Consider the following 17,011-nt stretch of genomic DNA (forward strand, 5'->3'; position numbering starts at 1 on the left):
ACAAAGACAGAGGCCAGTTAATCTTATTCTAAGATAGGTGGTTGAATCACTCTCCAGAGATGTGTATTTCTCCATGTTGTATAGAAATATGCATAACTAATGAAAGTATGAAGTTAGGTGCAACTAATCTTAACCTTGCTGCTTTCTCTGTCTTTCCTTCCACTGCTACTCAGAAAACAGCTGTGAGGTTTCTGATTGCCAACCACAATGCAAAGAAAGATAGCAGCTTCTAATTCACAGCAAATCTACTCATAGTTCTGGCTTGATATTTTACAAAATTAAATTCATATCAGCCAAAACATGTTTTCCAAAATGGTATTTTAATTCCACTGCAAAATACACTTGGTGCAAAAGCCACTGAACAGGGGTTTGCCTTTGTGATGTATACTGTGTACAGTCAGATGATAGCACCATGGTCATTCCTTCTAGATTTAAAACCTTTGAGACAAATAAATATATCTATCTATAAATAGTAGACAGATCTCAAAAAATACATTCTCTATTTTTGGATTAACCCCACTTGTCATTTTCAATGTCAGTTAAGCCAAGCTCCTCATCTCAGAAAATTTGTTGTCACAGTTTGTACCTCGGTTACAGACGTGAATGGGATCCAGGCGTCATGTGTCTCTTACTTTACAATACAATGATAATAAAAGCAAACTGAGGTGAGCATTTTTGGGGGCCTCTTTATGGTAGCTAGGAAATGCCATTAGCAAAGAAGTTTAACTAGCAAGGCTACATTGTGAAATTTGGGCAAGAAAATTCATCATTAAGGCCTCCAGCTGGAGAAAAGTTGGCTGCAAGTGACAACAAAAATGCCAAAAACATGGAAAAAAGGATTTCCTGAAAAAGCCACAGTTCAACATTAGGGTACTTCTCACAGCTGTTTTGTTAATGTTGAGCACATGCTGTCAGAATTCCTCTGAGGTGCCAAGCACATCCAGCTCCCATTGCTGCCAGTGGAAGAGGAAGGTGTTTGACCAGCACAGAGTGAAATCCCATAATTTGTCACAGCTTGTGTGACTTTTGAAACTTCCTTTATTCTGAATTGCTTAAGTCAGGAAATAATCATATCCCCTGTGGCTAATGTGGTTAAACTGAAGAAACGTCTTGTGCCGAAACAGCAGATAGATGATAGATCAATAGATAATAGATAATAGATAAGTGCAGATACATAAGCTTATTCACATCCTTTACACAGGATTTATAGGGTAAATCTTTTTCATTTACATATATCTGGGACTACAGCAGAACAATTTAAATGAAACACACATTTGCAAATATCTGGAAGGAATAGCTGGGAGTGATTTGGGGTCTTCATCCATTTTCCAACATACCCAGTCTCACTTTATGGATCAATTTTAAAAGAAAACTTTCTGCTTACAGTCATTTCTCCCAAACTTATAATTTTTTGGAATGCATTCCATAGCTGGTGCATAACTCACATTTTCAAGTTTAGAGTGGTAAGGATCCCTTACCACACATTTGGGTGGCTCCATTTCACACAGCTGGGTTGGGACCACTTTAAAAGTTTTATATTTTTTCTGGCATGAAATTGCTCAGGTTCAGTAAAATTCAGAGTAAAATAACTAAAACTGAGTGTCAGTTTTGAAGTGGCAGCCAAGAAGCTTATAAGTACTCAAATACTAACTGACTTCAGATGTCTGTGAAATGGGATGGGTTTAATTAAGTTTACTGTGGAGGTAACCAGAGCACAATAAACTCTGCGTCAGTCCACAGCTGACTCCACAAAACACCCCATAATCCTACGAACTGGGATGCAAGAGAGGATGCACAGGGAGCAGAAATCAGAGTGCTCCCCTACCAGGACAGAGACCAGGGTGAGAATGAAGGATCTTTCACTGTTTCTTTTAACATATGCAGCTGTTTCTGGCACTCTTCCCATCCACCCAGAGAAAGACAACCAAGAAGAAGATGCGAAGCTCGTTCAGGTAACTGCATTGTCTCTATGTGAGATCTACCAAGTCCTTTCAAGTTAGATATAGCCTGTGTGTACCAGCTACACAGCTGTTTGCTGTCTTTCTGAGACAATGTCTTTAACCAGAACTATGTTCTCCAACCCTTACTAAAGTAGGAAAATTCTGTACAAACTAGAAATGTCAAGTAAGTAGGAGTCAGAGACTCTGTTTCTGTTTAGCTAAAGTCCTAAGAACAACATCTGTTTTTCTCCGAAATCACAGGCAGATGAAATGCCAGCAAAGTACACAAAGAGTATCAGTCCGGAGATATTTTTTTAAGAAACAGGTCAAAATGTGAAATCTATTTGCTTTATTTTTTTTGCTAGGACTATTTGAGCAAATTCTATGTTGTTGAGGAAGATCCAAATCAAGGTGGTTGGAAAGTAAATGCTGAATCCACAGCTGAAAAACTTCAGAAAATGCAACAATTTTTTGGTTTGAAAGTGACTGGAAAACCAGACAGAGAGACATTGGAAATTATGAAGAAACCTAGGTGTGGAGTTCCTGATGTGGGTCTCTATGGTGTTACTCTGCCAGGATGGAAGAAAAACAAGCTGACATACAGGTAGGATTTTGATAACCAGTTCTTTAATTTAAATTTTGGCTTTGTGAGTATCCATATTTGTTATATTTAAGCATAACTCCTATAGCAATTGTTTCCAGTTGGGAATACAGAAATGTTTCTCTTTCCACAGTTGTTAGCTATGTGTATTCCTGAGAGAGATTTCTGAGAGTCAAAATGGGTATTTTCCATTTTCTGAGTTAACTGTAGTATTTTGCCTTCCATATATCATTCCAGACACACATTCTGTGAGCCAAAAGGATATCAGTTGCATCCTGTACAAGCCCCTTATCTTTAAAACTTGCTAAGACCAACAGTGTAGTAGTCATAGAAACCTGAGGAGACAATTCCCATCTTCAAGGACAACTTCTTGGTTTGGGGCCATTTTGAGAAAAACTGATACCACATACACAATTATTACTAAAAACACATGTTGGACAGTTATCATGTGACTAAAACTCACTCAGTCCAAGATTAATCTTGCAAGCTATTGGATGACAAGTTAAATTGCTTCTTGTACATCTCTGTTCATCATCTTAATGATATTGGAGATTTTTTTTCTGCAAACCCCAAGTATTATTTCTTGAACTCTCATAACTGTAGAATTGTGAACTACACACCAGATATGAGCAAAGAGGATGTGGATAAAGCAATTCAGAAGGCATTTGAAGTGTGGAGAACTGTCACTCCTCTGACCTTCACTCACATTCATGTGGGAATAGCAGATATAATGATTGCTTTTGGGACCAGAGGTAATAAGCTGATTGCATACCAATGGTAAGATTAATTTAAAGATTTTCCTGTAGTCATGACATAAACTCAATGTTGTTTCAACATCATATTATTTAGCTCATGGACATTGCCCTCGTTATTTTGATGGCCCCCTTGGTGTCCTTGCTCATGCCTTTCCACCTGGCAATGGTTTTGGTGGTGATGTGCACTTTGATGAGGATGAAGATTGGACCACAGGTTCAGCTGGTAGGTAATAAATGGTTTCTGATGTGCTATGCAGATGGATAAATTCCCTTTTGATTATATTTAGGTGAAAGAATAGACTGAGATGAAACAGCATTAACCATAAGAGCAGTTTGAGGATGTTACAGGCCATTCTCCAACTGGAATACTTGCAGTGATTATAAAACTGGAAAAGATGTAAATGGGACAACTCTTTTCAGATACAAATGCTGCACAGACAGGTCACTTTTATCTGGGGATTGTCAGGGCCCATGCCCCCCAGAGTTTCCCAACTCATCATAAAAGCTTTCTGACTTTTTCCACTCCTGGTGCACTGCTGGTACCAAGCCTGGCACTGCCACACACTGGAGAGGAAGGAAGGAAGGAAGCACACCATGCCTTGCAGCAGGCCTCAAAGTAGACACCAACCACCTAAAAAACATTACAGCCACCAGTGATAATGAAGAGTCTTCACTAAGAGAACAGAGATAGGTCCAACCATGGGCTGTTATGGCTTTACCCCACTTTCAGGCTAGGATGGGATTATACTTGGAAGTGTTCTCCAAGCAGTTTCAGCTGCCTGCCAGCAGCCAGGAGCTGAACATGCTGTTCAGGTCACCCACAGGCTGAGATGCAACATGTACAGCTGACTACAGATGTGTTCCACCAGGCCAGAAGAGAGAGGAACACCAAGTGTTCAGTCATCTATCTGCTCCAGCAGGCATTACAGAACTCAGTGGAGAGCTCAGAGAGCTCGTGAGAGGGGAGGAATGGAAATACGTGTGGAAAAAATGAGTCTCTGTTTGTTTGGATTTTTTTGAGAAACAGAAACCTAGGCTTCAGCCAGCCTTTCTTGAGCAATCAGTGACCAGTCCTCTGCTCTGCCACAGACTTGTGATCTTCACTAAATCTGTTGGTATTGAGGGCAGGTCATCATTCTTCCTTACTTTAAAAGTCATATTACTTGGAGAGATGCATGATGAAGGAAATCACATTTTTATCTGTTTACTATGTTAATATATTTCACTGGGATTTAGCCTGCATAAGCACATTTTGAACCAGTAATTTCTTTGACAAAGCTATCAAGGACTCATACACTTGAAAGTCCTAATGGCAAAAATAATTCCTCTAGAGTTTTGTTTTTCCCTACATATTCACAATCACATTTTCTCTGGAAGAAATCTCTTCAGATTTCTCAGGTTTATAAGAAAGACAGTGACAGAGAGTGACACTTGGCACCTCAAGTGAACACTGTGCACCATCTTATCCTTGCCCTGGGGAGCTTTCAGATTGATCTGATTCACTTTGTAATCTGTTCTAGCTCAGCCAGGAAACCCTGCCAGGACATTCCTCAGAGCTGCACCCACACTCACCCCCAGACATCCACTCATGCTGCACATATGCTTGCAGTAGCTAGCAGAAAAAAAAAGTAGAAAAGACGGCCAAAAGCCACTCCCTTCTTCTGGGGTAAGAACACAACCTTAGCCTATAGAAAATATATATTTACTCTATGTTTACATGCATACCCTGGTGAACTTCTGTATATTGTATGGAAGTCATCACTGAGGAATAGTCCTGCTGTGTTCACAGTGTATCACCCATTTGCAGTCCAACGTGAGGCTGAGCACTTCTCTCTATCGATCTTTTAAGGGTTCAACTTGTTCCTCGTTGCTGCTCATGAGGTTGGCCATGCCCTGGGCCTCTCCCATTCTAACGACCAGAGGGCTTTGATGTTCCCCAATTATGCCTATGTCAGCCCCAGGGAATTTCCCCTCTCTCCAGATGATATAAGTGGCATTCAGTCCATTTATGGTGAGTAAAATCCATGGCTTTAAAAAAGAAGTAAGCAGGAGAGAAACAGTATCTTCCGCAAAAAAAAAATCTCATAATATGACAATTGCATTTATATGTAAAAATCTTAATGTTTCTACAAATTTGTTCTATCTTGTCTAAAACATCTGCCTTAGGATCTCAATCAAATACCCCAGATAACAAACCAACCACCCCCACCTCACCTAAAACCTGTGGCTCCCACATGTCTTTTGATGCTGTAACTACACTCCGAAGAGAAGTCATTTTTCTAAAGGGCAGGTAAAGATGGATATGACATTTGCCTCTGCAAGTTTTTCATTATTTCTGCAAAGACTGAATACTGTTGTGGTTTGCATGCTTATGACTGTGGGATTTATAATGAGTCAAATGGATACATCTCAGTTTGTGGAAACAAAACTATTTGCTGATAAAAGCTATATTCATATTTTTCATTATTCCCCTGGAAAAAAAAAAAAAGAACAAAAAACGTGCTTCACTTTTTTCCAGAAAACCTCTTAGCCCAAATAAAACTTTATTTGCAAATCTATCAATCATCACACCAAGAAGTGACATGAATGAAGGCTGCAATAATTTCCTAAGAAGTTAGCATTTTTTACTACTTAATCAGACTAATCTGTCTTCCAGTCACCTGTGCAAGACCAAAATCATCCAGTTGTACGAAGAGTAACTTACAGTCAGGCTCATCTGGCATCCTATAACTCCCTTATTATGTGGTACAGAAACAATCAGAATTTTTCAATTATTTGTATTTGATACCATTAAGCTCTCAGAACCAATGAGAATGGTAATTCTAGAAAGAATTCAGAAATTTTAAAAAAGCCCCCTTGGTTCCCTCCAAGGGGAATGTTTTCCTTTCTGACACATCAATCCAAGTTGCTCCACTGACAAGAAAGAACTTGAATGTCATAATGTTTCTCACATTCTTGTGCATGTACAGAAATCTGTGTGGTTTGTTATTTACTACAGAAGCTGTTTCATATTTAAATCAGGCACTTATGGAGAGTCTATCCTGATACCTCAGAAGTTGAACGTGAATTAATTTCTGCCCTCTGGCCAACACTGCCATCTGGCATTCAAGCTGTGTATGAGAACATGAAAGATCAGATCCTATTTTTCAAAGGTGATGTATAGTTTTTCTTCAAATTTTTCTTACCTTTAATTTTGTGGGAAGATGGAAGTAAGGAAAGGTAGCTATAGGGGTATAAAATTCAAAATAAATATTCTCAATATTCTCAAAAAATTCTCAAATAAAAAAAAAAAAAAGGACATTTCATCTAGTTTTCCTACGACCTACAGTAAGGGAGGAAACTTTTTTCTTTTAGTATCTCAAAATCACTAACACAACTAAATACTTTTTTTTTCTCTTTTAACAGGCAATCAGTTCTGGGTTGTTAGCGGTTATCAGGTGTTGCTTGGTTATCCAAAGAATATCAACACACTGGGCTTCCCCAAAGGCGTCAAGAAAATCGATGCAGCTGTTTGTAATAAAAATACAGGGAAGACAGATTTTTTCATAGGTGACAAGTACTGGAGGTAAGAGAAGTTGTCAAATGTTTTCTTGTGATTAAATCAAATATAATCTGTTTAAAAGTTGTCCATCAGATAAAAGTACCAACTAGCAAACCATGGAAGAAGAGTAAATGGCTTCAAGTTGCACCAGGGGAGGTTTAGATTGGATATTAGGAAAAAATTCTTTACTGAAAGGGTTGTCAGGCATTGAACAGGGTACCCAGGGAAGTGGTGCAGATGCAGTGCTCAGGGACATGGTTTAGAGGTTGACCTGGCAGTGTTACCTTATGTTAACAGTTGAACCTGATGATCTTAAAATTCTTTTCCAACCAAACCCATTCTGTGATTCTATAGAGAAAGAAGACTTTTAGGTAACTATATGCAGCTAACTAACTATAGTAATCCTACTTTTCAAAGAAATATTTCTTTGATTCTTACCCAGGGAAAATATGGCTTTCACTTTTGAGAGTTTAAGGGTATCCTAAAACAGGTATTCAAGAAATGAGCCTATTTTGATGCATTGTGCCTGGAAGATGAAAAAAACTAAAGACAGTAGGTAATTTTTAGAAATACAGTACACAAAGGTACCTCTAGAAAGAAAAAAAAAAAAAAAGATCTGAAAGCTAAACTACTTCAGCAGAAGGCTGGCTGGGATGGCTTGTACATGATTTCTCTGCTTTTGAAAAAGTCGTGGATTACTTTATCTATTTAGAAAGATAATATGATAGTTCACTTTCCTTTCTTTGGCTGGTTAGCACTGGATTTGCAACACACTTCTTTCCTGATATACTAATACCAGGGAAACAGAAGCAAAAAGTCAGCTTTGGGATGCTGATAGGTTCCTCCATGCAAGGACAGCCACTGCAAGAGCCTTCTATGGACACCAGGAGTGTGTGGGGGTCAAAACACTTTATAGTGATTAATTGTGAATTGCTCTGAGGTGTACAGTGTCAGCTGGATTTCCATCTGTATGTCGTTTCCTCTTCATTTGGTTTTTATAGTTTTGGAAATGCAATATCTTTTAGTGTTATTTTACTGCTTTGGTCACAAGACCATGGCATGTAGGAAAGCCACAGCAGGGATTTCTTATCTCATTTTTTCAGCTCATGTCCCTGTGAAAAGCATTTCTTGTATCCAGGGAGAAGTAAAACAAAGGCTTGTTTGCTTGCTTTTTTCCTCAGAGGGTTCATCAAATTTTCAAGAAAGTTTTAAGTTCTCCTTTCAGACCCCAAATTCAGCCCCATCTAATAAAAATTGGCCTGGTTCATTTAAGAATAACTTGTTTGTCCTCGAAATAAATGAGCTTGCTTTCCTCCACCTAAATCTGTCAACTGGTACAGGACTATGTGCAATATTGTATCACAGTCTAAGAGGAGTTTAAAATTCATACAGTAAATCTGAGCAGTCCCTACAGCAGGAATTAGCCTGGCCAGCTTCCCTGTGCTGCCTGTAGCACTGCTACCATTAGAGGAGGTAAATGCCAGCCCTGCTACCAAAAATGAGGGATTTCCATCAATTTCTCTCACTTCAAATGCTTTTTTGGAGCTGTGCCTGCCTTTATCAGCAAACAAGAAGCCATCTCATGGGAAACACAATGGCCAGTGTCCCACAGACATTTGTACCAGTGGAAAACTTCACCCTTTGTATCCCCAGTAAAATCAATCAGACTACAGATGGTGGACACCTTTTGGCAGCTGCTTAATTCTTTGAATAATTTATGTCTAAATTCTGTAAAAGTATGTATCTCCCTTCATATGATTTAGGTTTGATGAAAACAGACAGTCCATGGAAAAAGGTTATCCTAGACACACAGTTGATGGTTTTCCAGGAATTAGCCAAAAGGTTGATGCTGTTTTCCAACAGGAAGGTAAATAAAATGAGATTTTAAGTAAAATCCATTTACTTATACAGAACATAAGTTCTAGAGTTATGATGAATGTCATTATTGCTGCATCCTGCCAAAGACAAAGATGCTCTTCTGTGTGTTCAAAGACGATATTCCCCACTTTGTCAGGATGAAGCTATTTCTAGTATTGATAATAAAATGCTTTACTTCTCTATTTCCAGGATTCTTCTACTTCTTCCATGGATCAAAGCAGTGGGAGTTTGACCCTATGGCAAAAAAAGTTATCCGTGAAATGAAGAGTAACAGCTGGTTTAACTGTTAATATCATTAACCAGCCTTAAACACAACAAATTAGGATTAAAATGATTCTAGATTCCTCGGAGTTCCTATACACCAGTACACAGAAGAGGCAGCAGTACTAATTTTCATGTGTCTACTGTGTTACTAAAGCAGCATGTCAGCTCTTGTTGTATCTCCAAGGGCTAGAATAAAACTGCATTTTTTCCTGATTAAGTTCAAAAGGTCCAACAGACTTTATTATTTTATATTTCAGGTGGATTTTCAAGCATTTTGGCAATAAATATTTTCAGATTAATGTCAACTATTTTCTGCTTCACTTGTTGAAGGTGTTCCATATTTCTGAGGTGTGAAAGACTTGATAATATGTTAAAATGCTTCAAACAAACAATGTTTGTATTTTGCTTCTTTTCTCTCTAAATGTCTTCAAAACCAGGCTTTTCATTAAAGACTTCCTTTGCTGACTTCTCTCCTGTTTTCTTCTGCTCTTCTTTGACTCCTGGAACTTTATCCCTTTCACATTACATCATTATGTTGCCACTAAAATCACCCTCCAGTCCCTGTGTCTAAGCACATTATCTCGTTATCATACCCAGTGTAACAGCATTTCATCAATGACTATTTTTTGTGAACTTGAGATCCTTCAAAAATCATCCCTGCCTTATTCAAGAAACAGATTTTTCCACCATGTTGTGGACCACAACCTTTACTCCACTACCACAAAGCACGAGCTTCAAATACATATATATATGTGTGTGTGTATATGTATATAAATATACATATATATATATATATAAGATTTATTGCATTCTGCCATCAGGTGAACAAACACCTCACAAAATCAGGCCATATAATATAAAGCTTAGTCCATAGCCTCTACAAGTATTTCCTTCACATTTAACTCTGGAAAAAGGCCCAGAATGCACTGCCAAAGGGCTGGTCATACTGCAGGCACAGCTCAAAATATGGTCAGAATAGCACTGGCTTGTCCTCCTGCTCCCTAGTTCTCATGTATCTGTCTGATTTACACACCAGTTGCATGTTTGCCTGAAAAATTTCTTTTTCCTATGTTACCAGATACACTAATGCAATGACCCCAACCTGAACTTTACCAACCTAATCTGGTGTAGACAGATTGGGTACAATTATGTTGCTGCCATTGCTGTGAGAACCCCACTGGTTTGGTTCTCAGCAGGAAAACAAAACAGGGTCTCAGATAGCTGTTCCACTGATCAACAAAGCTAATGGTGGTGAACACCTATGATATTCAAAATTTAAGTTTAAATTGGGGTGAAAAGGTAACAATTTGTGTGAGATTCCTAGCATCATAGAATGGTTTGGATTGGAAGTAGCCTTCAAGATCATGTAGTCCCAACCCCCAAGTATGGGCAGGGACACCTCTCACTAGACCAAGCTGCACAAAGCCCCAACCAGCCTGGCCTTGAGCACTTCCAGGGAGTGAGCATTCATTTGATCTAACTTCAGTTTTCTATCTGTATACCTGATCTACATGTGTTAGGGGAGAACCTGAAAGAAATCAAGAAGTTCTCCACAATGTTACTTACCTCATATCATTCAAAGACTGGGGCAGGGCAGAAAATTATCTCCAGCCCCTGGAGAAAACACCTCTTTGCAGAAGAAGTCTGGCTTACTAACTTAGAGCATCTGACTTTCAGGTGGCTAAACTCTGGTGAAATTTATAGCATTTTTGCTAGGTAACTTTTACTTTGTATGTGTTCAAAAATAGAACATCCTATTTTTCTCGTCCTGTTGTTCAATTTTTGGCAAGATATGCTAAAAGAAAAAGCTTTTAATCTCACCACAAGGCAGTGAGAAAGTTGTCTGACAGCTCCTACTTGGAAGTACACTTCCTGCCTTTGAAGTGACAATGACATCCCACTAGACAAGAGCAGAACACGATGGAAGCAGGTGAGATGGAGACAATTCCTTACCTATTCCTTACCTATTTCCAGCCTTCTCAAACTCTTTTCCAGCATTCAGTTCAGCTCCTGGCTTTATAGAAAGCATAGTTTAACAGCAGAACCACAGAAGCAGCAAAGTTACACTCAAATGTTTAAACCCAGTGGCAAGATTACTCTTTGACACACCCCCTGCTCAGTGTGTAATACAACTGTAGTTTGGGCCACAACAAAAGTTTAATCATTGAGTCACTGAGGAGACTATTCTCTTCTTTATAATATGTGGCCAAGTTCCTCTATCTTCAAAGACATAAACAAACATCATAATTATTTGGTGCTCCCTTTTCTCAGGTGAAACCTTGTTTCACAACTTAGATAAATCCCTCGCTTGAGGAAAGTTAATCTTTAACAGAGAGATGCTGTTAATGCAGTTTTGTGAGTGGTTGCTTTGGCATTCTGTTAAATCCTGTGTGGGGTGTGTGTTCACTGGTTGCCTGCAAAAACAAAGCAATGGGCATTGCTTTCCTTTTCTTTGTGATGAAGGTCTGAAAAGTGGCTTGCAGCTCAAAAAGATTTGACTTTTGAGCAGTGATAAGAGCTTGGTCACTCAGTTTTCCCTCTTCACTTGTCATGTCTTTGGAGAAATATGAACCAGAACAGAAGCCAGGAGCCTGGCTAACCTGGAATTATGTCTTGTACCTCACCATACTCTCCCACAGCCCTAGAGCTCCCAATACCACCACCAACTCTCATATGCCACCAACAGCTCCCATAATATGTGCCCCAACACTGCACTTAGTTTACCAGGTGAGTACTGCTGTGCAGTTGTCCACAGCCCAGCCAAGGGATGAATTAACCTTCTCCAAATTAATAGCTTTTTTTCTGCTCTATCCAGCTACTATTTCCCACAAAATCTGTAGGAGCTGCAGCATCTCAGTTTGGCTTGGCTGCAGTTGGCCAATAACTCCATTTACTGTTGGGCCAGAAGGACACACAAACCAATACATAGAAAACAGGATTCTACATGGTCAAGTTGAAGTAATTTTTTTTGTTTTTTTAATAAACATTCTTCTTTCTTTTCACTGAATGCTTCCATTTGGTTTTGTTATGTCATATTCCCCTTACCATTGACAAGAACATTTTGGAAGGGCAGGCAAAACAAGGCAGAAAAGACTAATCCATAGTTGTATTTGCACTTGTGTTTTATAACACAAAATAAAAATGATTGTTCATGTCCTGGCCAATTAATTGGAGTTTTTTAACATCTGATTTTCAAATGGATCATATGCTCATGATGATGAGGCTATATTAGGAAATGAGAAAAAATTCTGTATACTAATGTAATGTGCTGCTGAGACACATGAAGTGGTGTCCTGCTGTATTGTCCTGAAGGGTTCTGCTCACTGCCCTGCCTGCAAGGACACAGTGTCCCAGCACTGGCACAGGAGTGTGCTTGAAGTACCCAGCAAGATGCAGTAGCTGTGTATAATCAAATACTTGCTAGAGTAAAGCTTAAAACTCACTGCTTAACCTTGCCCTTTTGAGTGAGCAACATATCCCCTAGGCTCTTGGGTGACAGATGAAAGCCTCGAGAAAATCAATGCAGCATCTTTCTAAGGGCTTGGTACCTTAAAAGAAGAACACAAATGTAGGAGGTTACATATGGAGAAGGAGCTTGTCGTTACCTGGATGTACATAACCACTCTTCCCTGCACTCATAACTTTCTGCCTCTTTCTGCTAATTGCCCAAATCCTGGTAATAGAAAAGGAATCTGCAAAGCAGGTGTTTTAGCATTGATAGACACACTCTCTTTGAACAGCTTAGAACATTTCAGCCTTTTTCAAGGCTGAACCTTCAGACATGCCAGAAACACCAGAGGCAGAGCACTGAATTGTATGACAGGGCTCTAGCAAGATATGCCAGTGAGCTGCAGCATGTGCCTGGCTGAAACAGGGGAGAGCACTTCTGAGAGCTGCCAACACAGGCAGACCCTGGCAGGGTGGGCACTCTAAGTGACACCCAGGACAGTGACATTACTGAGAATACCCTGTACACATACATTGTAGATAGGATGCAAAGTTCTGAGATTTAACTGCTAGGGCTTTGGCTGTGAATACTGTCTAGGAACTGCTGGCTGTTAGCCTGACCTCAGTGTCTGGAAAAATTATGGAGCAGTTCATATTGAGTGTGGTCCCATGGAAAGTGCAGGAGAGCCAGATCAGGCCCAGGCAACATAGGGTCAGGAAAGGCAGGTCCTGCCTGACCAGGTCCTGTTCTATGATCAGGTCACTCCCCCCAGTGGACGAGGGGAAGGCTGTGGATGTCTGCCTGGACTTTGTCACAGTCTGCCACAGCATTCTCCTTGAGAAGCTCAGCTCATGGCATAGACACATATACTCTTCATTCATATACTCTTCATTGGGTTAAAAACTGTCTGTGTGGCAGGACCCAAAGAGTTGTAGTCAACAGAGTTAACTCCTGTTGGCAATCAGTCACCAGGTGTTCCCCAGGGCTCAGTTTTGAGGCTGATCCTGTTCAATATCTTTATCAATAATGTTGATGATGAGGTGATAGAGGGTTTCCACAACAAGTTTGCAGATACCACCAAGTTGGATGAGAGTGTTGATCTGCTCAAGGGTAGGAAGGCTCTGCAAGTGGACCTGGACAGGCTGGACCAGCAGGTCAAGGTCATTAAAATGAGGTTTAACAAGGGCATTTTGGTCACAACAGCCCCAGGCAACATTACCCCAGGCCTGGGGAGGAGTGGCTGGAAAGCTGCCTGGTGGAAAAGGACCTGGGGGAGTTGGTCAACACCGACATGAATATGAGCCAGCAGTGTGCCCAGGTGGCCAAGAAGGAAACAGAATCCTGGCTTGTATCAGTAACAGTGTGGCCAGCAGGAGAGGGGAGTATGTCTCTGTACTCAACACTCGTGAGGCTGCACCTTGAGCACTGTGTTCAGTTCTGGGCCCTTGCTACAGAAAAGCCATTGAGCTGCTGGAGTGAGTTCAGAGAAGAGCAACCAAGCTGGTGAATGGTCTGGAGAACAAATCCTGTGAGGAGAGGCTGAGGAAATTGGGAATGCTTAGTTTGGATGAGGCTGAGAGGAGACCTTATAGCTCTCTACAGCTACCTGAAAGGAGGTTGTAGGGCGCTGGCCCCTTCTCTCAAGTGAACAATGATAGGATTAGAGGAAAAAGCTTCAAGTTGCACCAGGGGAGGTTTAGACTAGATTTGTGGAAGAAATTCTTCACTGAGAGAATAGTTGGGCATTGGAATGGGCTGCCCAGGGAGGTGGTGGAATCGACATCCCTGGAAATATCTAAAAAACATGTAGATGAGGCACTTCAGGACATGCTGTAGTGGGTGATAGAGGTATTAATACATATATATATATTATTTGGGGAGAGGGGGGATAGTGATAGTTGGATGTAGTGATCTTAGAGGTATTTTCCACCTGTGATAATTCTGTGAAAAGGAGGGTTTTCCCGCATTCGTTAATTAAATCAGCTTGATGGAGGGCAGGAGGGGAGGGAGGAGCAGGCTGTCTGCTCAAGTTTTTCCTTACACATCATGTGCTTGATGTGTCTTGCTACCTTCCAAAAAGTGAATACAGGGATGTGTGTTGTGTGCTTGCAAACAAGTGCCTTTCCCACAGATGCCTGTGGCTCTGTGCAGCCCCTGTGGTGTTCAGGGAGGGGCAAAGGAACAGAGGATGTTACCAGCTGCATGGAAATGAGCTTTTTTTTTCTTTCCCACACCAGTGGGAGGACAGAGAGTAATACAGCCTCCACACAGCTGAACAACACAAGGTTTTAAACCATCAGATAAAAAGACAACATGAATTTTCAAGGACATACAGAGTAGGTTGCTCAGGCTTATCAGGATTTGATGTGTTATGTGACTGTGGGGTGTCTGATCTGAACTGATGAGGGTGATGGCTCCTTTTGGAGCAGCTGCTGAGAATACAGAAGATTGGCATAGATGGAAAGTGCTGCTTCTTGCAAGAGGATGGAGTTATGAACCTTACACACAAGAGTGCAGCACACAACACATCCCACAGCAGCATCCCACAGGGACCTGATGGCCATCCCCACCATCCCGCACATTGGGGATCCCGGGCAGGGAGGTGATGGTCACAGCTGCCACCCGGCAGTCACAGCTGCCACCTGACGGTCACAGCTACAGCCCGCAGTCACAGCTACACCGGGAGGGCACAGCTGCCACCCGACGGTCACAGCTACACCCCGCGGTCACAGCTGCCACCTGGGTGTCGCAGCTGCCACCTGGGGGTCACAGCTGCCACCTGGGGGTCACAGCTACACCCCGCGGTCACAGCTACACCCCGTGGTCACAGCTGCCACCTAGGTGTCGCAGCTGCCACCTGGGGGTCACAGCTACAGCCCGTAGTCACAGCTATACCTGGCGGTCACAGCTGCCACCTGGGGGTCATAGCTACACCTCGCAGTCACAGCTACACCTGGCGGTCACAGCTGCTACCTGGGGGTCACAGCTACACCCCGTAGTCACAGCTGCCGTGGCATCTGTTCCAGGTTTGGCTCGGGGCAGGAGGCTACACAAGTGCTGAGTCTTGATTGCGTGGTCACACAGCTCGTGATTTTCTAAATAACAGTTTAAATAAATATATTCTGTTGAGAGAAATACATGCAAGGGAAAGCACTTAAATTTGAAAATTACAAATACTTTGTTAAATCTCTTAATAGCTTAATTTAAATTAAATAAATTGAGCAGTGTGTTTTTCGAATTGCTGGTGATTCAAAATTGTCAAAGAGAAAACATATAGAAAAACACTGATAGAATATGAGAAACTATGTCCTGAGGGACTGAGTCCCCTAAATTGTCAGCAACTATTATGTTAAATTATTACTGGTAAAAACTGGTTTACCCTAGACTGAGAAGGTTATACTGCTTAAAATGAAAAAAATCAATATTTAAAAGGAAGATGTTTTTGAAAAAAAAACAGCTTAAAGACATATGGTAAATGGCATTATTAAATAGGATTACATGGTAATAAAGATGAAAAATTTATAGTTTACAAAGATCACCGGAAAACATTTCTCAAACGTGTGTATGTTTATTCTACAAATATATAGATGCATATTTGCCTCTAGCTATGTTTCAGACTACTGTCATTATTTCTGTAAGCACTGCTTTTGACTTTCTCTAAAGTTTATAGGAGGAAGGGATTAATAAAATAAATACATGAACGCTTTTCTTTAAATCATCATGTAATGTACTTAGGATATTACACTTCTCTAAGCAGCTGGACAGTGTATTTATCACCTCAAACTACTGTGAACTGGAATACTGTAAACAAACCAGGCTCTGACTGCAAAAAGAAATACACCTTGCCTAGGGAAGAAAAGAAAAGGTTACGCTGATCTCAGGAGGAGACCAAACTACTCCAAGTATGTTCTGGATCAAAATTCTGCAAGTTAATGAGAAAGATGTAAAGAAACAGAGAGGTACAGAAACATCACCTAGACATGCATTTTAACTAAAATATGATATGGAAGAATTGTTATTAAAGATGTCTTTGTCATTTCCAGTAGTGATATACACTTTCTTCATTTCCAGCACCACAGTGCAGCCTGTGCACATCAGGCACAAAAGAGGACAGATTTTAATTTGAAGATTCTGATTCAGCAAAATCTTCAAACTCATGCCAAAATTCAAACACATATTAAAGTATCTCTACTTTTGAAATCTCTTGCTCAACCAGAATCCTAATAAAGACATCTGTGCTTCTTCTGACAATAGAAATGTACTGACAGTACAAAGTTTACACAATTGAGGCCACTCCTTGAGCTCTTGGCTCAAGATATGTGTACTCGCACTATGACATTCAAAAGGATCTGTGCATGAAAACAAGAACAGACCCCACAGTATTTTTCCCTTTGGAGCCCCCTCAGCTCTCATCCCTATAGATGAACTTCCCATTCTGCATACTCCTCTGCCTCTGATTTCACCAAGTTATCCTCAAATGCAGATTATTGGACTTCACATTTATGAGAAACAATCCTATGAAAAGGCAGAAAACGAAATAAAATGCAAAGTGTATCATTCACTTTGATTTATGCTGTGGGACAT

The 17,011-nt window shown here is 40.5% G+C and overlaps 1 protein-coding gene across 1 annotated transcript; it reads left to right on the forward strand.

Annotated features, from left to right (window-relative positions):
• Nucleotides 1-1,844: 1,844 nt before the first annotated feature.
• LOC103534504 (matrix metalloproteinase-27) lies at nt 1,845-9,107 on the forward strand. The gene is made up of 10 exons (XM_008500472.2): nt 1,845-1,952; nt 2,306-2,544; nt 3,145-3,293; nt 3,391-3,519; nt 5,146-5,307; nt 5,463-5,586; nt 6,318-6,448; nt 6,702-6,861; nt 8,601-8,704; nt 8,905-9,107. The coding sequence occupies exons 1-10, from the start codon at nt 1,848-1,850 to the stop codon at nt 9,003-9,005; spliced, it is 1,404 nt and encodes a 467-aa protein (XP_008498694.1). The 5' UTR covers nt 1,845-1,847; the 3' UTR covers nt 9,006-9,107.
• Nucleotides 9,108-17,011: the final 7,904 nt, after the last annotated feature.

Source organism: Calypte anna, chromosome 1, assembly GCF_003957555.1.
Source record: "Calypte anna isolate BGI_N300 chromosome 1, bCalAnn1_v1.p, whole genome shotgun sequence".
NCBI classification, from domain to species: domain Eukaryota; kingdom Metazoa; phylum Chordata; class Aves; order Apodiformes; family Trochilidae; genus Calypte; species Calypte anna.

Bases quoted from the DNA above. Each gene is read 5' to 3' on its own strand.
- LOC103534504 (XM_008500472.2), top strand. From the start codon at position 1,848: ATGAAGGATCTTTCACTGTTTCTTTTAACATATGCAGCTGTTTCTGGC. The intron at 5,587-6,317 runs GTAAAGATGGAT...TATTTAAATCAG, and splicing joins GTCATTTTTCTAAAGGGCAG to GCACTTATGGAGAGTCTATC. The intron at 6,449-6,701 runs GTGATGTATAGT...CTCTTTTAACAG, and splicing joins TCAGATCCTATTTTTCAAAG to GCAATCAGTTCTGGGTTGTT.